Genomic DNA, 24,574 nt, shown 5'->3' with positions numbered 1-24,574 from the left:
AGGGAGATGCCTTCTCTACAAAAAAAAAAAATTGAATATGACCAGGCATGGTGGCACATGCCTGTAGTCCCAGCTACTCTGGAGACTGAGACAGATGGGAAGATCGCCTGAGCCCAGAAGTTTGAGGCTGCAGTAGGCCATGATCATGCCACTGCACTCCAGCCTGGGTAGACAGAGTGATACCCTGTCTCTAGAATGAATGAATGAATGAACGAATGAGCCCATTGCCTAGGAGTCAATCCTGAGCATGTCCCCTCGAAGCCCTCCAGAGGTGGCCCAGCCCTGGTATCATCTCCCTGTAAGCTCAGGCCATGGGATACGGACTCTGAAAGGTAGGGCCAAACTCTGCAGTCTTGCTACCGTGGTTTGGGAAACAAACAAACAAACAAACCTTTCCACTGACCTGAGAAGGACATGGGTTCTGATCCCACCACTAACTCACTGTGTGACTTTGGGTAAATGGCATGCTTTTCTGGGCCCCCAGCCTTCCCATCTGTCCAGTGGGGACTGCCAGGCTCAGTCCAGCACTCTGGGACTGGAAGGTGCTGGGTGGAGTCCCCACTGTACAGAGTGACTCTGTGTCGTGAGGCCTGGGGTGATTTCAGGCTGCCCGGCTCTGTCAGCAGGAGCTGCAGCAGAGCCTTAGGAATGCGCTGGGCCTCTGGAGGTCATCCTGGGGCCTAGAGACACCATTGGAAACCCAGATCTATGCCCCAGCTTGGCCACCAACCCACTGTGGGGTCTCAGGAGGGTCATGACAAACAATTCTTCACAGAACATTCCAGAGTGCCTCTGGGCAGGACCCTCAGGGGGCAACAGATGATAAACAGTCACAGGATGCTGGCCTCATTGCTTCTCACAGCCTCAGTTTCCCCATCTGTCTGGTGATTCTGTACCTCTTGGATGATGAGAAGCAAATGGAAGCCTCTCTCTGGATGAGAGCGGAGTATTATGGGCTGTTCCTTCTCCCCAGCAGCACTCTCTTCTCTTCTCTCCTCTCCACGTCCCACACCCTCTTTGTTTTTCTCCACTGACCTCTTCCTCCCCCGCTTTCCTGTCCATCTGTCTGCCTCTGGGGGGTCCTGTGGGGCCACATCCCCCTCGAGTTCCCCCAGCCCCACTTCCTGTCTGGACTGGGGTGTTTATACAAGAAATGCCTATGGATGCTTTGGAGGTCATATTTCACCTGGTGCCTGACTCGGCTTTCCTGCTGCGCCTGCCCCTCCAATGGCCCGGCCTGAGGGCCTGTCTGATCTCCCTCCTCAGGCCCTCTGTTTTCCTTGGTCGGCGCCCTGGCGGGGTGATGCATTCTTGGCAGGGTGTTTTTCTGAAAGGGCCCCAGCGCCTCCAGGCCCCAGGGTGTTCCAAGGGATGTGGTGGGTTGGGGTGGGAGCTGTTTCCCCAGCCACAGAGCTGAAGGGAGGGGGTTGGGGAAAGGGTGACCCTGCCCTAGAAAGAACTAGAATAAATGGGGTGCACCAGTTGAGCAGAACTTTTCTCTGTGCTGAGAATCGTGTTCCCCTTCATTATCCTGCCAACCTCACAGAATGTCACCTCCACGAGAGCAGGATTCCCTAAAACCTAGCACAGTGTCCGGCACACAATAAGTAGTTATAAAAAAAGTGACTGAAAAGAAAAAAAAATCGGCCGGGCACAGTGGCTCACGCCTGTAATCCTAGCACTTTCGGAGGCTGAGGCGGGAGGATCACCTGAGGTCAGGAGTTTAAGACCAGCCTGGCCGATATGGTGAAACCCCGTCTCTACTAAAAATACAAAAACTAGCTGGGCGTGGTGGTGGGTGCCTGTAATCCCAGCTACTCGAGAGGCTGAGGCAGGAGAATTGCTTGAACCCAGGAGGTGGAGGTTGCAGTGAGCCAGTATCGAGCCACTGCACTCCAGCCTGGGCAACAAGAGTGAGACTCCATCTCAAAAAAATAAAAAACAACAAAAACAAAAACCAAAAACAAAAAAACAGGAAAGAAAAAAATCGTCCCAGGCAGGAACTGTTGTTATCTCAATTTTATCAGTGAGGAAACTGAGGCACAGAGAGGTTGAGGGACCACCCTGAAGTCCCACAGCTAGAAAATGGCAGCTTGGGAGCTTACCGTCCAGTCCTGTCAGAGCCCAGTGCATATTCCAGCTGGGATGTCTCCTGGGGTGTCCTGGAAGAGCTATGGCTTTGTAATCAGCAAGCCAGGTAGGTCAGTAGGACTTACCGGGAATGTACTTGGGGCTCCAGGGGTGGCTGTCACTCTGATGTTCCACTGCTGGCTGCCCTGTCCCTGCCTTCCCCCCTTTCTGTCCCATCCTCTCTCATCCTTGTGACATTGAAACCCCAGCCTGGAAAGAAGTTGGAGCCTGCACCCAGCTCTGCAGAGCAATCTCGGACAAGCCTTTTTCCCTTCTTCACTCCTCAAGCAACTCCTGATTGCCAGCCTTGTACCAGGCCCTGGGATGGGCACAGGGGTGCAGAGCCAAGGGAGATGTTATTCCTACCCAGCAGGGGCTCACTTACTAGCCAGGGAGACAGAAAATGTGGGACAATGTATTAAGACTGTTGACAAAAGGCTCTGGGAACATCCATCCGCCTGAAAGAGAGGAAAGTTCTCTCTGAAGAGGTCACTTTCAAGCTAGGTCTCGCAGAATGAGTAGGAGTTTGCCAGTTGAATACAGGGTTTGGGTAGGGTCATTCTAGGCAGGTGGAGTCGCAATGCAGTGGCACTAGGGAGGTAAGCTAGGGTTAAATTGAGAAGGTCCTTGAATGCCAGACTAAAGAGTTCGGCATTTTACTACGTGTCAAGAAGCTAAAGAAGGTTCATAAACTCAGGATCGTCTGTGATTCAGTTGGCACTTTAGAAGGATCACTCTGACAGTGAGTTTGCTGGCAAAGACAAGAGTTGACTTGTAGACCAAGTGAGTTGGAAAGACCTGTGGGACCCCAGGGGGATGTGTTGGGGAGACTGTTGGAAAAATGGGTGTGGCACTCAGGAGACAGGCAAGGCCATCCATACGGACTTGGGAACCATCCTTAAAGCAGTTCGAGTTGAAAATGGGGGCAGGTGTAGAGGGTGAGGATGGAAGGCGCTGACCTGGATGAGCCCCGAGGAACATGGGAGGCAGAGCGGCAGCAGTCACAGAGATGGGAGGCAAAGCAGGACTCTCAACTAGGAGAGGGTGGCCAGTGGGCTAAGTGCTGCAGAGTGGTCTAGGAGGAGCCAGAGGAGCAGCTGTGGCGTGTGGGCACCTGTGGAGGGCAGCTCCAGGTGGTGCAGGGATGATGGACCCCATCTTCCCCATCAGCAACATGCCGCTGCAGAGGCCTCCACCCTCCCCGGGTGAGGGGGCTCAGGAAGGCCACGGCAGCCTGGCCTTGCATCCCCAGCCTCTCGTCCGCCCCCTTTTGTCTGCCTGGCGTTCTGGGTGGGCATGCGCAGCGAGGCTGGCCCGCCGCCAGCAGTTCTTCCTGCAGGCCAGCAGCCGCGCATCGGGGAGGGAACAGGCCCTAATTGAGCCTTTGTAGAGCCTCCCACAGAGCCCTGAGCGCTGAACACAGTGGGGTTTCTGACTCCATGAACTCCCAGCCAGAATCCCACAAAGTAAAATTGCAGAGGCAGGCCCCACATGCTGCTGCAGCCTGGCCCCACTTCTGTAGCCTGTGTCGTCCTGACGTTAAGCCCTTCCTCATGCGGCTCCCTCTGCCTGTTCCCCTCCCCACCACCAGCTGACATCCTGCCCATCCCTCAGGCCCCGGCTCGGAACCTGTCGATGAAGACTTCCAGGAAACGCTTATTAGAATTGCAGTCTTCAATAAGCAGGCTTTTTCTCTGCGCCTTGCAGTGCGCACAACACCACCCCCTCATTTCATCTTCACCACAATCCTACAATGCAGTTTTTGTTACCCCTTTCACAGATAAGAAAACTAAGGTCCACAGCTCTTAGGCAACTGACGTTGCCATAGCTAGAGACCCAGAGCTAGAATCCTTACGCAGGCTGTCGGGTACCAAACCTGTGCCCTTCACTACTTCACCCTTCCTGAGCTTCACAGTGCCCTTGGGGGCAGAGAAAACCATGAAAGTTCATGCTTACCTCCCTGATCCTGTCCATAAACACCAGTTCTTGTTCCTTAGCCAGAGGGTCCTCGAGGTAACAGGACACAGCGAGTAACCACCAAGGTTTTCCCAGCACGTTGCAATTTACAAAGCTCTTTGATGTCTGTGACCTTGTCGTCTTTCCTTGAGCCCCCTGAATGAGCCCCATGAATGATTTTTTTTAAATAAAGACTTCAGCCGGGCACGATGGCTCATGCCCGTAATCCCAGCACTTTGGGAGGCCAAGGTGGGCAGATCACCTAAGGTCAGGTGTTTGAGACCAGCCTGGCCAACATGGTGAAACCCCATCTCTACTAAAAATACAAAAATTATCCGGGCATAGTGGCAGGCTCCTGTAATCCCAGCTACTAGGGAGGCTGAGGCTGGAGAATCGCCTGAACCCAGGAGGCGGAGGTTGCAGTGAGCCGAGATCATGCCATTACACTCTAGCCTGGGTGACAGGAGCAAAACTCCATCTCAAAAAAATAATAATAATAAAAGTAAAAAAAATAAATAAAGACTCACTCTGTCCCTGAGAGAACATCTTCACCCTGTCCCCTAGCCCTCACTCCAGCTCCCTCATCCCTCCTACCCCCAAGCCAGAAACCTGGGCATTATCCCCAGCTCCTTTCTCTTCTGTACCCCTCTAGCCAACACAGCAGGGTCAAAGAGGCTGCCCTCTAGATGTTTCTCAAACTGTGTTCCTCACCATTGCTGCTGCTCCTCTAGTTCAGGCCTCATTTTCTCACCTGGGCCATTTCATTAGCTATCTAATGGACCACATAGAACAAACCCATCCTTTCCTACCCCTCCATGCCTTTGCATGTGACATCCCCCCACCAAGCATGCCCTTTCCCACCCTTTCCTCTCTGTGTGTCAAGGCTCTCGATTTCCTCCTCTCACCCAGAGATCACCCCATCTGCTCCCCCAGCCATAACCCCTGACGACTGTCCCCCACAGTCTTCCACCAAGAGCCTGCGGACCACTATCGGCGAGGCCTTCGAGCGGCTGCACCGGCTGCTGCGCGAGCGCCAGAAGGCCATGCTAGAGGAGCTGGAGGCGGACACCGCCCGCACGCTGACCGACATCGAGCAGAAAGTCCAGCGCTACAGCCAGCAGCTGCGTAAGGTGCAGGAGGGAACCCAGATCCTGCAGGAGCGCCTGGCCGAAACCGACCGGCACACCTTCCTGGCTGGGGTGGCCTCGCTGTCCGAGCGGTAAGTGCCACCTGCCAGGGGCCCTCCCCAGCTGACCATCCCCTCCTCGACCCATGCTGGGCAGTGGGAGTGGAGGCAGATGGGATCCTTAGCAGAGAATTCTTTCATTCAAATCTTCATCAAACGTTTATGGGACACGTGCTATGGATAGGACCGTGAAGCCTTGAGTATGAAGCCAACGAGGCTTGAACTAGAGAAGCAGCAGAAGTGGTGAGGAACACAGTTTGAGAACCATCTAGAAGGCAGCCACTTCGGCCCTGCTGTGTTGGCTCTAGGGGTGCAGGAGAGAAAGGATCTGGGAGTAAAGACTTCATGTATTTACCTCATTATATATGTAATATATTCTGTATACATTATAGATAGTAGGTAACATTTAATAGTGTTTATAATCATATATTATAAATATATTACATATTATTTTATTTATGATAGTGTTGGCATTACGTGTTATTATATAAAGGCCTTATATTACTGTAACCCTCTCAGTCCCTTTGAAAGTAGTTACCACTGTCATCATCATTTCATGCATGTAGAAACTGAGGCTCCTGCTGGGCCTGGTGGCTCACGCCTGTAATTCCAGCACTTTGGGAGGCCGAGGCGGGTGGATTACCTGAGGTCAGGAGTTCAGGACCAGCCTGACCAACATGATGAAACCCCATCTCTACTAAAAAAAAAAAAATACAAAAATTAGCTGGCGTGGTGGCAGGCGCCTTTAGTCCCAGCTACTTGGGAGGCTGAGGCAAGAGAATTGCTTGAACCCAGGAGGCAGAGGTTGCAGTGAGCCAAGATCGCGCCATTGCACTTCAGCCTGGGCAACAAGAGTGAAACTCCATCTCAAAAAAAAAAAAAGAAAAAAACTGAGGCTCCGAAAAGCTACATCAGTTGGCCAAGGCTCCCCATCTGGTAACTGGTAAGCCAGGATCCAAGCCTAGTTCTCTGTGACCCCAAATCTTCCCTTAGTAGTAATAACACTTAGTCATTGGTTTGTTGGTGATCAATACTGATTGCTAAGATCATGAATTTGGCGTTGACCATGAGCCGAGCACTGTGCTGAGCATCTGTATATGTTATGCCATGTAACTCTCACAAAAAGCCTAGAAGGCTGATGCTAGCATAACACCCATTTTAAAGATGAGAAGACTGAGGGAATGGTTAGAGAGGCCAGAAGCAGCACAAGCAGGCACTTGAATCTGAGTCCCACAGACTTCTCACTCATGACCGCGTCCTATGCCAGCTGCCCTGAAGGTGGCTGTGGGGCCCCTGGCATTGGGGCAGGAATCCAGTCCCTGCTGCAGCCCCCTTTCCTGCTCTCCTTCCAGGCTCAAGGGAAAAATCCACGAGACCAACCTCACATATGAAGACTTCCCGACTTCCAAGTACACAGGCCCCCTTCAGTACACCATCTGGAAGTCCCTGTTCCAGGACATCCACCCAGGTAAGGCGTGGGTTATCATGGTCCAGAGCTAGGTGGGGCATGTCCCAGCACAGCCCAGCCCCCTGTCCTAAACACAGCATGGGGCAGTTGGGGTGAATGAGCAGAGTGCCTTGCTGAGCACCTAGTGTGTTCCAGGACCTGTCCTGGGCAGCTACACAATCACTCAGCTCAGTGAACCTTCATAAAACCCCATGAGATGGCTGGGCATGGTGGCTCATACCTGTAATCCCAGCACTTTGGGAGGCTGAAGTGGGTAGATCATGAGGTCAGGAGTTCGAGACCAGCCTGGTTAACATGGTGAAACCCTGTCTCTATTAAAAATACAAAAATTAGTTGGGCACAGTGGCACGCACCTGTAATCCCAGCTACTCGAGAGGCTGAGGCAGGAGAATTGCTTGAACCCAGGAGGCAGAGGTTGCAGCGAGCCGAGACGGAGCCACTGCACTCCAGCCTGGGCAACAGAGCAAGACTCCATCTCGGAAAAAAGAAAAAAAAAAAAAAAAACATGAGATAGGTTCCATTAGCAAACCCATTCTCCAGAAGAAATGACTGAGGCCTGGATGCTTCATAGACTCCTTCTCTACAACGGGGTATATAACAGTTCACATCAGGAACTGTTCTAGGTGCTAGAGATACCACAGTGAGCAAAACAGACAAAAATCCCTGCCCTCACGCATCTTACATCCTAGGGTGTGAGAGAGAAAGTAGACAAAAGTAAATCAGAAAAATACACAGCATATTAGATACTGACAAAGAATAAGGAAGGGGGCTGGGAAAGGTGAGACAGGATGGAGATTTTAGACAGGTGGTCCAGGAACCAGCCCGCACTGAGAAGGAAGCATTAGAGTCAAGGGCTGAAGGAGAGTGAGCCATGTAGGTATCTGGAGGAAGAGTGTTCCTAGCATGGGAACAGCAAGTGCAAAGGCCCTGAGGCAGGAGCACATCTCACTCTCACCAGTCTCCCTCTGGTTCCCAGGCAGGAAGAGCAAGGAGGTTAACGTGGCTGGGGAGATGAGTGAGAAGGAGGGTCAAGGTGAAGAGATTGAGAAGGTAGCAGTGGCCAGACCATGAGGGTCTGTAGGCCATTGTGAGGACTTTGGATTTTATGCTGAGTGAGGTGAGAGGCAGTGGAGGGCTTGGAGCCATGAAGTGACGTGAGCTGGTTTAAGTTTTTTAAGGATCCTTCTGGCTACTGGGTTGAGAATAGACTGAAGGGGGTGAAGGATGGGGGCTGGGAAATGGGTTAGGAAACCATTGCATAATCCAGGCAAGAGGTGATGTGGGTGTGAAGCAGGGTGGTGGTAGTGGAGGGGGTGGGAAGGGGTGGGATTTAGGACATATTTTGTAAGGGCAGCCAATAGGATTTGCTAGTGGATTAGCAAATCCAGGCGTGAAAGAAAGACGACGAGGGAGATAGCAATTATTTCGGCCAAAGTGACTAAAAGGATGAAGTTGTAAGCCTGTAAAGTTTGTGATGCCAGTTAGATATCTCAGCACTGATGTCGAAAAGGCAGTAGGGATGACAAGCCAGCAATACAAGAGGAAGGTCAGCACCGGCATCATTAGCATATGGACAGCATTTAATGAGCCCGGACAAGATCACCTAGGAAGTGGGGGTGAATAGAAAAGACAGAGAGCTGCCCTAACATCAGGAGCCCCGGGACACTCCGAGAAGTCAGGGACAAGAGGGAGACCCAGCCAAGGAGACCGAGAAGGAGCAGTCAGAGGGATAGGAGGGCAAGCCAGGTATGTCCTGGAAGCCTGGAGGAAGCGTTTCCAGGAGAGAGTGGCGAACGGTGACAAAGGCTGCTGAGCCAAGCATGGGAGAACCCAGAAGAGACTATTCTCCAGATTTAGCAACAGGGAAGTCATTGGTGGCCTTGATGAGAGCTGATTGGATGGAGCAGTAGGGGCCAAAGCCTGGTTGGAGCTGGTCCAAGAGAGGTGGAGGCAATGCTTTAAAGTTTTACTCAAGCGAAGGAGAGAGAGTGAAGAAATACAGCATATCTGTGAGATGATTGGAAAGATCCAGTAGAGGGGACAGAATTAAGGATGTAGGAGAGGAAGTTGCAGGAGTGACAGCCTTGACTGCCGCCCAGCCTTGACTGCGATCTGCTGCATGGCTGAGAGCCAGCTTCTGCTGGGAGCCCAGACAGTTCATCTCCAGGAGCCCAGAGAAAGTGGAGTAAGTAGGCACCAAAGCCAGTGGGGCACTGGTGGGCACTTGGGGGATTCTCTTCTGATGGCTTCACCTTTCTCAGTGAAGCAGGAAGCAAGATCATCAGCGGAGATGGGAGCAGGGGATGAGAGGTTTGCGGAGAGAGGAGAAGGTCTGAAACAGGTTTCTAGTAGACTTATCAGGTGTTGGGACTGGGAAATCAGTGCCTTCCCAAAATCACAGATCCCCCCCAAGGGCAGATTCAAACTGACTGGCAGCAGAGAACCCTGTGTGTCCCTGAGTCAGGCATGATGTCCTTTAGAGAAGAGACCTGGATAGAGAAGTGAATTCTCCCTAAGAAGTGGGAACTGTTATTATCCTCATTTTTTCAGAATAAGAAATGGAGGCACAGAGCTGTTAGGAACTTGTCCATGGTCACGATTTGGAAATGCTACAGCCAGGACTTAAACCCCAACATCGGGCCCCAGAGCCTGTGCCCTTCCTTACCTACTAAGCTCACTGGCTGTTCTCCAACCTCACACACACCAGGAAGGAGGCTGGGGAGACCAAGGCTCAGGGAGGCTCACTGACTCCCTCAGGTCACACAGGGGTCAGAGTTCCTTCCATCTGGCTGGATTCGTTCTTCTGTTCCACAAACATCAAAAGTCCCTCCAGGCACGTTCAAGAGTCATGGGAGGCCAGGCGTGGTGGCGCATGCCTGTAATCCCAGCACTTTGGGAGGCCAAGGCAGGTGGATCACTTGAGGTCAGGAGTTCAAGACCAGCCTGGCCAACATGGTGAAACCCTGTCTCTACTAAAAATACAAAAATTAGCCAGGCATGGTGGTATGTGCCTGTAATCCCAATTACTCGGGAGGCTGAGGTGGGAGAATGGCGTGAACCCAGGCGGTGGAGGCTGCAGTGAGCCGAGATCACGCCACTGCACTCCAGCCTGGGCGACAGAGTGAGACCTTTGCCTGGCTAATTTTTTGTATTTTTAGTAGAGACGAGGTTTCACCGTGTTAGCCAGGATGGTCTCGATCTCCTGACCTTGTGTTCTGCCCGTCTTGGCCTCCCAAAGTGCTGGCATTACAGGCGTGAGCCACCACACCCGGCCCATCTTTAGATCTTAAATGAGCCATATTCTCCCTCATCTACACGTTTTGTATTCTCCCTCATCTACACGTTTGCACATGCCGTTCCCTTTGGCTGGAGCCCTCTACACAATCCTTAGTCTTTGATGGCCAACTGTTAACTCTCCTTGGCATCTTAGTTTATAAACCCTTCCTCTGAGAAGCCTTCCTGGATTTCTCAAGGCAACCTGGGCTTACATGGTCTCACTGTTTTGTCATTTTCTGTGTGGCTGTCTCACTCACTAGACTGTGAACTCTGAGGGTCAGGGGCCAGGTCTGATTCAATCCCAGCAGCCAGCACAGCAAATGTTTGTCGATGAATGCATAAAAAAAGAATGGATCCTAGTCTCAGTTCTGTTTCTAGAATAGTGCCTCATATAAAATAGGTGCTTAGTAAGTCTTTGTTGACTGAAGAAACTTGCTGCACAGCCTTGAACAAGTCACTGCCTCCTCTGAACTTCAGTTTCTTCCTCTGAAATAGGGATGCTAGTGTTCCCTTCTCAACTCCCTCACAAGTGAGCAAAGGGATGTGGAACTTGCCATCACCCCAGTGCAGGGTTTCTCAACCGCAGCCCCATTGACACTGGAGGCTGGACCATTCCTTGTTGCAGGGCCCCGCTCTGTGCTCTGCGGGATGTTTAGTGGCATCCCTGGCCTCTATCCACTAGATGCCAGTAGCCAGTAGCCACCCCACTCAGTTGTAACAACCAAAAATGTCTCCGGACTTTGCCAGATGTCCCTGGGAAGCAAAATTGGCCCAGTTGAGAACCACTGCTCCAGAGAAAGCTGCCTGCCAGAGAGGGGCTGAGGGAGGAACAGCCTGTGCTCCAACATCCTGCCCAGAGCAGAGGCCCCTGGGGAGTTCAGAGAGCAGCAGCCTGGTTGGCTGGGCCCCTTCCTTTGTCTGTGGGGCCTGTGAAGTCACTCTGGCTCCTCTGCCAGCACCAAAGCCCTTTATGTCCAGATGGGAGGGGTGCCCCCAGGGACCTAGCCCATGGATTCTAGCAGCTTCCTGCCTGCCCTCCCCTCCGGCTCAGGCTTCCTATTGGGTCACCTGAGAACCCCATCCAGCACCTGTCACTCCCCTGCTCTGGCACTTTCACTCTCCCCTACCTGCCACCCCTCTGTCCCACCCCCAGCCTAACATTAGGAAGCTCTCCTCCAACTGTGACCTTCCTACCTACCTGGTCTAAGTCCTCCAACTCCCAGGCACAAACTGCCTCCCAGCCAGGCCAGGCAGCCCATTGGCCCAAGGACACCAGGAGCAGCCTGCCTGGCTCCTGCCTCCTCCCCATCCTGGGCTGCTCTCTCCCCGCCCCCTGCTAATCTGAATCCAGTCATTTTGAGTCCCAGCACATTCCCTGCCTAGCTGTGTGACCCAGAGCAATGCACTCGCCTCTGAGCCCCAGCTTCCTCATCTGTAAAACAAGGATAGTTGCATTTCTCTCCCGGAGTAGCTATGCAGATTAAATTAAATTATTTGTTTGTAATAATGATCCTGTAACACTTGGTAAGTACTTTATTCCTGTCTGTTTATTGTTACTATCATCATGAATCGACAGATGGTTCCCCAGTCTTTTTTTTTTTTCTTTTTCTTTTTGAGATGGAGTTTCACTCTTGTTGCCCAGGCTGGAGTGCAATGGCAGGATCTCGGCTCACTGCAACCTCCGCCTCCCGGATTCAAGCGATTCTCTTGCCTCAGCCTCCCGAGTAGCTGGGATTACAGGCATGTGCCACCATGCCCCGCTAATTTTTTGTATTTTTAGTAGAGACGGGGTTTCTACATGTTGGTCAGGCTGATCTCGAACTCCCGACCTCAGGTGATCCGCCTGCCTCGGCCTCCCAAAGTGCTGGGATTACAGGTGTGAGCGACTGAGCCCGGCCTCCCCAGTCTTGCTGAACAGGCTTTCTGGGGCCACATGCTGGGAGGAACATGATGTGAAAAGACCTCAGCTGAAGTTCCAACTCTGCTTCCTCCCCAAGTGGCAGCCTGAGCAAGCCACTTACCTCAGAGTCGTCTCCTTGTAGCCTCGGCCTCCTCTTCTGAAAAATGGCTAGAACAATTTGTGCCCCTGGGTCTGTCATGGTGCTCCCATGAGCTAGTGAGTGTGAGAATGTTTTTGCACATGCCTGCCCTGTACATCTGAGGGATTGAGGAACCAGGTTTTTTAAAGGCCTGGCCAGAGGAAAACGCTGACAGCCAGCCTTTCATGTTCTGTCAGGCCCCTGCATGCTCGAAGCCTCTGTTCTTGAGAACAAAGAAACACAATCCACTCACTGCCAAGCAGCTGTGCTGGGCTATGCCCCGGGAGGGCTTTCTCCGCTGCTTGGGCAGAATGTGATTGCTCAGTGGTGGCCAGGAAACATCTCCTGGGACCTCCAGAGTCCATGATCCTTCCTGAATGCCTTTGACCTCAAGGTCTCAGAGAGGCTTAAATGAATGGAGAACACACCTGGAGACCAGACGGGCTGCCTCAGTGTCTGGCTTTTTGTTTTTATAAATCTTGGGTCCCGGGACTTAGAAATGAGCTCTGACCTGTATAATAGTGAGCCCCCGGGGACTGCGCTTGTTTTGCTGGGCCTGTCACCTCCTGGAGATGAGGGACAGATGGAGGGACTGACTTCTCAGAGGGGGAAGGGGTGTTGCCACGCCCCTTCCAGGTCCCTCTCTGGTCTAAAGGTTGTTACTTCTGTTAGCCCTGGCCTCAGGGAGGGAGCCCCAGGAGCCAAGACCCTGTGTTAATGATGCGTGCAAGGCCTTGGAGGTGGCTCCAGCCAGGGTGCCAGGCCCTGCCCCAGCCTCACCCCTTGGGGTATAGAAGCCTCCTAAGAGTCAGACCACACCCCCTGCCTAAGAGAGTGGCAGGCCCTGCCCCTAGGCCGGCCCAGTGAGTGGCAGGCCCTGTACCCATCCTGTCCCCTGAGCTTCAAGCAGTGCAGGTCCACTCGCCAGGGCTGGCATTCGGCGGGTCAGGATTTCCTCCCATCTGCAGGCTTATCTTTGTCTACTGGTCTCAGACCCACTGAGAGCCCCCTTGTCTCCCTCCTAGGGTGCCCTCCCACTCATCAGTGGCACCACAAGTGGCTCACATTGTCCTACATAAGCTACAAGTCTGAGGCTGAGCCCTCATGCCTGCTCAAGGGTACCCCCACCCCGCACCGGTCCTTCTGCCCTGAGCCTCTGTTGCTGCCTGTTGCTGGTCTCAAATCACCCAGGCGCCTTAGCTACCATGCCTAAGTTCCCCCAGCACTCTGAACTGCTGCTGTTCATGCCTGGGCACTGTGCATCGCTCTTCTGCCCCTCCACTGTCACACCTGAGTGTGATCCACATGCCACTGTCATAGGGGTGGCCCACCTATGTCTGATTAGTTTCCTCTTCTCAATCTAGCTCTTCCCCCTACCACACACTCCTCCTACAGCTCCCTCCCACTCCCACCTCCCGACCCCACTGTGGGAATTCCCCACATTCCACCAGGCAGGGGCCCCCTGGTTCTGACAAGCTGCCTGTGGCCAGTCAGACCACAGGGTGAAACATCCAGCCACCAACTCAGTGTCCGTCTTCTCTTGGCTCCCCGTCTTCTATGTCCCTGGACAGAGGACTGTGTTTCCATTGACCCTTCTATTCACAGGGCTAATTACTTCCATACAGCCCTCTAAGTCCAAAGGACAGAAACAAAGAGGGTAAAATGCAAAACTAAACTTACTCCTGGCAAAGATCATGAAAGGAACTTGACATAGGTCAGCGGTCCAGTGGGTATATGAACAGAGGCACAGTTCAGGGACTGGCTGTGGCTCCCTGTTGGGGACAGTCCCCATCATTGAGGCATCTTATTTCTGTGCATGAATGCAGCCAACAGAGGCAACTGAAGTAGGGGGAATGTTCCAGCCAAGCATAACCATGTCCCCACTTCGCCAGTAAAGGAAAGAGCCAGAGAGCTGGATGTCCAGGACCCCAAGGAACGGAGGCGATTCCTTCTCCCCACTTTTCCTCACCTCTGTCTTGCTGTTGCCTGGAAATGGTCATTCAGGCTAAGGAAAGCCAATCCCAGTTTCCTCCTTCTCCTCTGGCCGGTTATCAGCTCCCTCAGGGAGCAGAGAGTAAACAGAGGTCTTAACAAGGTTTCATGAAATTTTTAGTCAGACCTGCTAAGCCGGTGTGGCCAGCCCATGCCACCTGCTCAACACAAACATGGCCAGTTTAATTTGGTGAGTCTTTCGGGAAACGTGCCACATGCCAGGCCCTGGGCTGGGCTCTGGACACACAAGGGAGAGCCCCATTAGAAAGTGCACGGTCCTTGCCCTCTTGGTGCAAATGGGGAAATAGGGCAAAATGTGGTCACAGAAGATAATACCCCACGCCGGTAGCAGGGCACAAATAAAGCTAAAGAATTTCAGGCCAGGTGTGGTGGCTCACACCTATAATCCCAGCACTGCGAGAGGCTGAGGCAGCAGGATCACTTGAGGCCAGGAGTTCGAGACCAGCCTGGCCAACATAGCGAAACCTCATCTCTACGAAAAATTTAAAAATTAGCTGCGCATAGTGATGCATGCCTATAGTCTCAGCTACTCAAGAGGCTGAAGCAAGAGGATCACTTAAGCCTAGGAGTTGGAGGCTCCAGTGAGCTATGATGACACTACTGCACTCCAGCCTGGGTGGCAGAGGGAGACCCTGTCTCTATTTTTTTTAAAAAAAAGAAGCAGCCAGCTCAGTGGCTCATGCCTGTAATCCCAGAACTTTGGGAGGCTGAGGTGGGCAGATCACCTGAGGTCAGGAGTTCAAGACCAGCCTGGCCAACATGACGAAACCCTGTCTCTACAAAAAATACAAAACATTAGCCAGGTGTGGTGGCGTGTGCCTGTAATCCCAACTACTCGAGAGGCTGAGGCATGAGAATCACTTGAACCTGGGAGGTGGAGGTTGCAGTGGGCCAAGATCATGCCACTGCATTCCTGCCTGGGGGATAGAGCAAGACTCTGTCTCCAATAAATAAATAAATAAATAAATAAATAAATAAGAAAAAGAAGAAGCAAAAGGAATTTCAGAGGACAGAATGAGCACATCTGCTGGGCAACCAGGAAGGCTTCCCAGAGGGAGGACCTTCTGAATTGAGCCTCTGGGGGTGGTTGCAACAAGCAGAGAGGAGGAGGTGGAGGGAACCGTGTAAGCAGAGGCTTTGGACCTGAGTGGGGTAGGGGGCAGAAGTGAGAGGTTGGCTGGGAGAAAGGACTGGAGCTAGATTGCAGACAGCCTTGGTTAGTCCTGGCTCTGCCAATATTTGCAGGATGACCTAAGTTTGTCATGTCTCCCCTCTGGGTCTCAGTTTCCTCATCTGTCAAATGGAAGAGTTGGCCTAGAATTCATGGTTTTCAATCTTTTCAGACCCATTGTCTACTTTTCATAACAAATCATGTGTAATATCTCAAAGATAATATAACCTTTTTATAATTTCAAGTGTAACCTTTTCATAATTTCAAGTGTTGTGTGTGTATATGTAAATAGATACATACTCTGACTATTCATATAAAGGAAAATAGAAGGAAACTATTAATAATAAAATATTTCGTATGTCAACATGTAGATGCTCACCCACAATCACAACAGAAAACCTGGCAAAGCGGCCAGGTCCTCTTGTCATAGGTAAAACACCATCCTGCCTCAAGTGCCTATACAGGTAGGTTGTCTCATCAGTGGTGTTGCCCTTAGGGATGTATTTTCCAACAAAACAAACAGTTCTTAGGGAAGTTCCAAACAAAACAAATGCAGCCTTCCCTTCGTTTACACGGTGGTTGCATTCTGAAATATTCAGCGTATATTAAAACTGCAAAAAATTATTTCATGTTTATATGTGAAATGGAGTGAGGTTATCGTTTCTGATCCGTATACAAAAGATTTTTCATCCACGTGAATGTCGGCCGGGACACGTGAAACTCACTGGGAGTGGGGGAGGGTGTGGGGCAGAACTTCCCTTTGCAGAACTGTCCTGTCCGGTTCGTGGTCTTTAGCATTCCTGGATCCCAGCTGTCGTTAAGACAACCCGAACACACTCACCAATTTCCCCCTTCCCCCTAGGGGGCAGTAGCAACTGGATCATCTGGAAGCTCCCTTCCAGCTCTAAAATTCCCCAATTCTAGGCCTCATTCTGGTTAATTCAACAAACATTTGCCAGTGCCCACTACGTGCTTCGCCCTGGGCATCAGGCAGTGAACAAGCAGCTGTAGCCTCTGCTCCCCTGCAGGCAATATCCGGAAGGACCTTAACCACCGCCCTTCCATTTTACAGAGGAGGAAGATGAGGCCCAGAGAGGGCAGACTTGTATTCAAGGTCACACAGCAGGTCAGAGGCCTCCTGCATACAAACCAGAACTCTGCCCTCAGAAAAGCACTGCATGGTGGGTCCACAGCCTTCTCCCCACTCATCTTCTCTCCCTCCTCCAACCCCCACAGTGCCAGCCGCCCTAACCCTGGACCCGGGCACAGCCCACCAGCGCCTGATCCTATCGGACGACTGCACCATTGTGGCTTACGGCAACTTGCACCCACAGCCGCTGCAGGACTCGCCAAAGCGCTTCGATGTGGAGGTGTCGGTGCTGGGTTCTGAAGCCTTCAGTAGCGGCGTCCACTACTGGGAGGTGGTGGTGGCGGAGAAGACCCAGTGGGTGATCGGGCTGGCGCACGAAGCCGCAAGCCGCAAGGGCAGCATCCAGATCCAGCCCAGCCGCGGCTTCTACTGCATCGTGATGCATGATGGCAACCAGTACAGCGCCTGCACGGAGCCCTGGACACGGCTCAACGTCCGGGACAAGCTTGACAAGGTGGGCGTCTTCCTGGACTACGACCAAGGCTTGCTCATCTTCTACAATGCTGATGACATGTCCTGGCTTTACACCTTCCGCGAGAAGTTCCCTGGCAAGCTCTGCTCTTACTTCAGCCCTGGCCAGAGCCACGCCAATGGCAAGAACGTTCAGCCGCTGCGGATCAACACCGTCCGCATCTAGTCCAGGCCGAAGGAGACCACAGCCTCCTGGAACCACTGCCACCTGCAAGAGCCCTGCCCAGGAGATAGAAGACCTGGACTCCGGCCCACCGTGGCCACTGGAGACCTCAGGCCAGTTGTTTACCCTCCAGCCTCCAGTCTGTAAAATGGAGGTTGCATTCCCTACTTCCTAAACCCTCTTCCAGCATCGATGTTCTGTAGCTCTGACCTTGATGGGGATACAGCTTTGATCCAAGGATGTGACATGGCTTCTCCTCAGGGCAACCCCTGCCCAACCCTCATCCCCATTCTCTCAGGGGCAGGGGACTACCTACCAGTGTCTCCCTCCAGCCCAGCCCTGGCCTCAGGAAGTGTCAGAGCATGGCCAGTAGTTGGCAGCCCAAAAGACACACAGCACCCTCTTATGTCCCATGGCCTAAGACTTGCCCCTGACCAAGCTAGTGATGGGCCATTTACCCTTCACCCCAGTCCACAGTGGACACAGGTAGTACCTGGTCCTAGGGTTGCCTGAGAGCCAACCTCTCCTGCCACCCCCACACCAAGAACTATATGGTTCCTACTTTTCCCACTGATCTGCTGGTCAGTGATGATGCTGTGGCCTGTGGAAGGCACCTGGTAGTTGAGTCCACACATTATAGTCATGTGCCACCACCTTCCTGCCCACAGGCCCAGGGACAGGGTCAGGGTATAGCCAAAGCTGATGCAGAGCCCATTAGCCTAAAAGCAACTGCAGGACAAGCCTCCCTGGATGATCGAGGTCCCCAGTAGCTCTGAACAAGAGTCCAGCCAACCCTCTTCAGCCAGGCCTCTGTGACCTGCTAGGGTGCAGGAGGCTTCCAGAAGCAGGTGTTGTAATTAGGACCCAAGCACTGGGAGGGGCTGTTGGCTGGACCTCTTGTCAGACTTGGCATCTATCTCAGTTAGGATCGTGCTGCAGAAAACAAGAGCCACTTGTAGCTGGTTTAATTAGACAAGGATTTACTACCTGGCCCCTGGTGGTTTGCAAAATTGTTGGAAGAGCTGGAGAAGCAGACTCTGCTGAATTTCCAGGAACAACTCCCAGCGCTAGATTCATCATGTCTGTTGTGACCAGGAAAGCTGCCCCCATCTGCAGGAAGCCACTGCGCCAGAAAGCTGCTGACTGCAGAACTAGGCTCCCTCTGCCACGGTCCGTGCCAGCCAATAGATGTCCTGAGGCCTGCCCCTCTCCCACTTCACTCAGTTCCCAAATCTAAATTTTTACAAGAGATTCTGTTTGGGGGAACTTAAGTCAGATCCAGAACTTTGGGTGCTAGGGAGTCTGGGAAATGTCGTTTTCCTCTTTCCAACTTTAGTCATACAAAAAGGCTCACTAGAAGGAAGTTAGGGTGAGTGGAGCAAGCCCCACCTGCGTTTTTTTGCCACAGCATCCAATCGTGAAGAACTCGGGAGAGGGTGGAGTCCACATCTAGGGTTGTCCTGCCCCTTGGCTCTATCCCTGCCCAGAGGTGGGAACTGGAGGAGTGGGCTGCAAGACTGAGCCTAAATATCTCCCCAGCCTTGACTTTTCTTTCTAGTCCTGGGGCCTAGATTCTGCACCTGGGGTCTCTGACACAACACACCATCCCAAAGTAGCCAGAAAAGCTAAATATAGGGGGATTCTTACAATGGCTGCCCCCCGACCCGGGCCTCCCTTGGGCAAAAGGAATTGTCAGCCCTACCCCAACCCTCCAACTACCAGAATCTGGGCCACCCCAGCAGTATTTTTATTTAAAATGTTGCCCATTTTATGAGTTATGATCAATTTGTATTAAATTAAAGTTACAGATGTCAGTAGCCAGTTCCATTCATTTTGATAAACACACAGGCCCCCCCAGCTCTGTCCCAGGCAGTGCACACACATGAGCATAGCTAATCCACAAAGCAGCCCGGCTGGGTAAATGGTATTATGCTCATTTTACGGAGGAGGAAAAATGAGGTTCAGAGAGAAGCCAAGACTTATCTGGAGTCTCATATTCCACGCTGGCAAGTGCCACACCACAAACCTGTCCAAAAACTTACCAGCCAGGGAAGGCTGTCAGTCCTTACCTGGAGGAGAGGTGCTGGTAGTCTTGGGAGCGGGCAGCGGGCAGCCCATGGGGCAGTGGCAAGAGCCTGGTCTCGAGAACCACACAGACCTCAGCTCAAATCCAGGCTCCATCACTGTGTGACTTTAGAAAAATGACCACCCTCTCTGGGACTCAGTTTTCCCACATGGAAGATGAGGATAATAACACCGATTTCACATGATTTATTGGTAAGCTGTAAAGTGCAGTGCACTTAAGGAAGCCCTACCCTATCCCCCCAGCTGCCTCCCAGAGTCAGTGCCTGGAGCTGTATGGGTTTCCTGAACCTCTGGGCTGGCTCTGACCCAAGAAGTCTCTCTTCCTCCTTATGGCCTGTGACGGGTATGCAACCACCTAGACCAGGACCATCCTGAGGTCCATCCCACCTCTGACTGACGAGGAAGCATCCTGGCTGGGAGTTAGGACCGGCTCTGCATGTGGACACACAGGCTGTGCACACTTAAGTGGAAAAGACTGCCGACTAAAGAAGAAATATCAAGCTTTTAAAGAATTAAAGTTCACTTTACTTGGAAGTCTTACTGAGTACTATAGACAGGCCTAGAGCCCAGCAGTGGCCCTTTAGAGAGGTTCTATCAGTCAGGCCCAGGACAGTATTTTAGCCCACTGCTTAGATACAGGTGGCGGAGGGTTAGTACACACAAAATCACATCACACTTGCTCAGGAGTAACATGAAAGCGGCCGCGCGCGGTGGCTTACGCCTGTAATCCCAACACTTTGGGAGGCCAAGGCGGGCGGATCACCTGAGGTTGGGAGTTTGAGACCACCCTGACCAACATGGAGAAACCCCCATCTCTACTAAAAATACAAAATTAGCCGGGTGTGGTGGCACATGCCTGTAATCCCAGCTGCTCGGGAGGCTGAGGTAGGAGAATTGCTTGAACCTGGGAGGCAGAGGTTGCAGTGAGCCGGAGATCGTGCCATTGCACTCCAGCCTGGGCAACAAGAGCAAAACTCTGTCTCAAAAAAAAAAAAAAAAGAAGTTAACATTAAAGCGGAATCATATCAACATTTGCATGTAAGAATGTGTCTGGGCTATAGATTACAGAGGCATAATCATGAACGCCATCAGATGCTATCTTCTGTACAGGAAAAGGCAAGGACTAGGTTTATCTATCTTTTAAGGAATATAGTGACTCAGGCAAGAGACATGGGGGGCCATGCCCACTATTCTGTCTTGTCTCCAAAGTATCCCTCCAGAGAGCCGCACATGGTCACAGAGTCAGAGGCTTGTGAAATTATGCTGGCAAGCAGAAATGAGGGAAGCAGCTTCTTCCATTTGCTACTGTGTCTCCCAGGCCACTGGGTGCTCTCTGCAGTGTGCAGGGAGTACAGCACCCCTGGGAGCCCTGGACTGGTGTTGGCTTTCTGTTAAGTCATTTTCACCTAAGCCATCCTCGGCCTCCTCACCCGCAGAATGAGAGAGGTTAGGCTGCAGGCCACAGGTGGATCTTCATCTACAGCCTGGAGCTGGGGAGAGGGAACCACCCCAGTCACTGACTTGCCTGGGTTTCTAGGAAGAAGAATGAGAACGAGGATGGGGGAGGGGCTGTTGGCAGAGGTGGGTGGAGGGGTCTCTGATTGGCTGATGGAGAGCAGCCCAGTTCACAGGGAAGTGACTGGGGTGATTCTTAGACTGGAGTATCCCAAGCCCTCCCCCATCCTCTCAGATCCCTGTGACTGCTCTAAAACCACGCCCTCTCATTTTGGCTCAGTGGATCTGTCTTTGCTCAGCCTTCTCCCTCTGGGGTCGGCGCACCCCCTCCATGCCGCGTTCCACCTTCTCCCCACTCAGCCTCAGCAGCAGCTCCTAGAAATGCTGGCCACTTCCCAGGCTTTACTCACAGTTTCCAAGTGTGTGGAAGTAACTATAGAGGCCGAATTTGCATTATCAACTGGGGACTCCTGGAAATGGGGGTGTCTCCAAGAGATATATTTGATACACATCCAGAGAATTCCTGAAGGAAAGAATCTGGGGTTGTCAGGCTGATATCATGAACCCCACATTTAACACATTAAGTGAAGAGAGGGGACAAAGGCCAGGCTTGGGAAGGAAGGAGGGATCAACAAAGGCCTTACCCAGGACAGATAAAAACGATAGAATGGCAGTAACCCCATTTGGAGCCCCCATTTGTAGTCAGCGAGCAAAGTACTGGTCCTTTTTACATCTTATCTAACCATCGAGACACGCCCCTGAGGCTGGTATCATTATCTCAGTGTCTGAGCAGGGAAATGTCACTTCCCAGAGGACCCACAGCCAGTACTCGGCAGAGCTGGAAATCAAACCAGGTCCATCCAAAGCTAAAGCCAGAGGTCTCTTTACTGGACCTCTCTGGAAATGCTTCTCAACTTTGATGATGGCTGCAGTGACGGGCAGCAGCCACCAGGACTGTGATCCCCCTGGGATTTAAAGTGGGAGGTTAAACCAGGCTCCACGCCACTGCGGAATTGTGCAATTGTTAAGTCTCAATTGTGAGCCAAGCTTCCCCCAGGGTCGGAGGTGGAGTTAGAAAGGCCTCGTGTGACCCTGAGCAAGTCTCTCTCCTTCCCTGGTCCTCAGTTTCTCCATCTCTATTGGGGAAGGGTTGGGTATCTATTCTAGTTGATTAATTGCCAGGGCCTGAGCTCTGATGGTCCAGGATTCTGTAAGTCTGATGTTAGGTCCCACGGCTTGCCCTGCTCGGCACCTAATAAGGCCATTAGCTCTGGCTCCTTCTCTCTGGGGTGGCAGCAGGGACAGAAAACAACACAGATAAGTTCTCTTGGCAGCACAGAACTTGGCTCAAGGGCTCTGGGGATAGGGCCTTCCCTCCTGCCAGGGAGGCCATCTCGAGAGGCTGACTGCTCACACCTGGGCAGCACTCTTTGTCTCCTCCCCTCCTGCCTGGGTCCCAGCTCTGTTCACCACCCCCAAAGCACAGCACCACAAGGTCAGTTGCAAAGGCCCCGGTATCACAGTCTTAAATATAGAGGGCTAGGAGGGAGGTGGGAGGTGGGAGAGGAGGGTGGAGTACTAACCAAGGTGCTGAATTATCACTGCCCATCAGGACATGGTTATTTCCCCTTACTCTGGGACACCAAAGATTCTACACAATCTTCCTATAATCCTGAACCACAAAAGGGAGGCACAGCCTCCAAAAAAATGTAGGAGAGGGGAGGGGGGAAGTACTTTTATTTTGAAATGTGTTCATTTTCCTTTGTTTTATTTTCTATCTTGTTGAAAAGAATGTATTTTTAACCCTAAATACAAAATAGCACAGTTTTCTATTTTTTTTAAGTTCCAGGATACACGTGCAGGACGTGCAGGTTTGTTACATAGGTAAATGTGTGCTACGGTGGTTTGCTGCACCTACCAACCTATCAGAAGAGTTTTCTATCTGCTTTCAAAATTTCGACAGTTCTATCACATTTCTATCACAAAATGCTCCCCCCTCCCTTGAAATTAGATGAAGAGGGGGAAGGGTTGACACTGTGGACCAGAGACCCAGGGACTTCCTACCCTGATGTCATGACAAGGGCTGGGGAAGGGCTTTCAGGAAGCTGGCATCAGAGGCACAAAGCTTCAGGTCCTGGTGAGCTTCCCAAAACTGTGGGACTAGATGTGATCGAATCTGAACGCTGGAAGGGTCTGAGTGATCCTCCAGTCTAACCTGAAGCCCAGAGAGGGTTAGTTTCTAGCTCCACATCACACAGCATATGGTAGAGCTGAGATCAGAACTCAAGTGTCCTGGTTCCCAGTCAGCACATAGGAGAAGGAGACTGACCAACTGAGAGGGCCCCAGCCCAGGCAAAGAAAGGGAACAGAGGCCAGGCTGGAAGGGCCAGAGCTTAGGAGGGAGGTGCTCAGAGGAGAAGGGTCCCACTTCTAAGAAGGTCTGTGAGGGTACAAGAGTGCCTATCAGAGTTGGGGGCTGCAGCTCCTCCGAGAGGAGAAGGAGGAGGCAAAAGGGTGATCAAATCAGGAAGTCGTCCCTGGGGTGAGCAGCCAGTCAGCATCACGGGCCCCAACATGGCCGATGAGAGACCCCTGATCTCAGCCCTGCCATTTACACAGAAGAAAACTGAGACATAGATGTAAAGACAGCAGCCTGCAGGGCACAGTCAGGGCCAGATCCAAGTCTCCTGACTCCCTGCCATCAGGCTCTTTTTATGCAAACTTCAGTCTCCCTCTTGTGGATTCTGGTGCCTCCTCCTACCCCCTGGGAACCTGGAGCCTGAGCAGAAGGAGAAGGGGAGAGAGGAGGGTTCCAATAACCCCAGGCACCAGGAGCAGGGTGCCTTCCTCTGTCGTCCTCCCCGAGGAGAAGAGAGAGCTGGCCTGGACCTCCAGGGCAGAGCCACTTCATACCTGCCCACACCTGGTCCTCCGTTGCTGGCAACAGAGTTCAGAGCTAGCACCAGCCACAGCAAGGACAAAGCCCAGCCCAGGCAGCTGCTGCAGCTGCAGGGAGTCCCAGGTAAGTGAAAGCACTGGGACTGATGGCCCAAGGGGGCTCCCTGATTTCATGGCACTAGAGAAAGCCCTGGGATATCAGGTGGTTTGAATGTTTTGAAGTCTTTTTCCCCAGAAAAGGGGCTCTTGCCCCCTCACTCCCTGCAGGCTGAGCCCCTGTGCCTGCTTCCTCTGCTCACCGCATACCCCAGGCCAAAGGCCCTCCCTGACCAAGCTGCCAGATCTACCAATCAGAAGCGAGGTCCTGAGGCCCAGCAGCACTGTTCTTGCCACTGGGAGAAGGGAGAAGCAGATATGGGACCCGAGAGGTCACCAAAAAAAAGCAGACAGGCTGGAGGTTTGTGCCTCTCACCAGGGTGGGGCCGTGGGTCGAGACCTGGGTAAACCCCAGCTCCGTCTCTGACTCACCAATGACCCTGGACAGCTCCTTCATCGCCACCGTAAGCATCCCTGTTCCTCATCGGCTGAACAAGAGGGACAGGCAAAGGTTCTAGCCTGAGGCAGCTTCCTGGAGTTTGTCCAATGGTACCCCTCTCACCTCCCTTTCCTCTTAGGGACCCCTCTCTGCCACACTCCTGGAAAGTCCTTCCCCACTTCTTTCATTCCTCCATCAAAATGTACCCTCCTGTGTTCCTTAGGGTAACTGGCTTACGGTTTAAGATGTCTCCCTGTCCACAACCTATGCGCATTTATAATAGGAATCACTCCCAGAAGAGGAGCTGATGGTGGGATATCAGAAACCCTGACAGGCAGCAGGGGAAAGATTATGGGGAGGATAGAAAGAGATAGGGGACTTCTTGTGACACCATATGGCAGCACTACAGCAGCTGCTGGTGACTCCTGTCTTTCCAGCTGATCTGTCCCACTCTTGCCCCCATCCTCAGCACTCAGCCCTCCCCACCAGCAGCCCAGTACAGGCTAATGGCCACGCACCACAGCCTTTCTGTTTGCAGGGGCTTCCTCTGCAGGAGGAAAACAACCTATGCATATAAT

The 24,574-nt window shown here is 52.3% G+C and overlaps 1 protein-coding gene across 2 annotated transcripts in view; it reads left to right on the top strand.

Annotated features, from left to right (window-relative positions):
- TRIM62 (tripartite motif containing 62) overlaps positions 1–18,840 on the top strand; it is a 36,271-nt gene extending 17,431 nt beyond the window's left edge. For both annotated transcript variants that reach the window (XM_003276397.4, XM_030823356.1), the window contains 3 exons: positions 5,049–5,305; positions 6,625–6,740; positions 16,476–18,840. In XM_003276397.4, coding sequence (XP_003276445.1) covers positions 5,049–5,305; positions 6,625–6,740; positions 16,476–17,026 — 924 coding nt within the window. In that variant the 3' untranslated portion in view covers positions 17,027–18,840. The remainder of the gene's footprint in view (positions 1–5,048; positions 5,306–6,624; positions 6,741–16,475) is intronic.
- The last annotated feature ends 5,734 nt before the right edge of the window (positions 18,841–24,574 follow it).

Source organism: Nomascus leucogenys, chromosome 12, assembly GCF_006542625.1.
Source record: "Nomascus leucogenys isolate Asia chromosome 12, Asia_NLE_v1, whole genome shotgun sequence".
NCBI lineage: Eukaryota > Metazoa > Chordata > Mammalia > Primates > Hylobatidae > Nomascus > Nomascus leucogenys.
The sequence above is the reverse complement of the archived record's forward strand: the minus strand, read 5'-3'. Positions and strand labels throughout refer to the sequence as shown.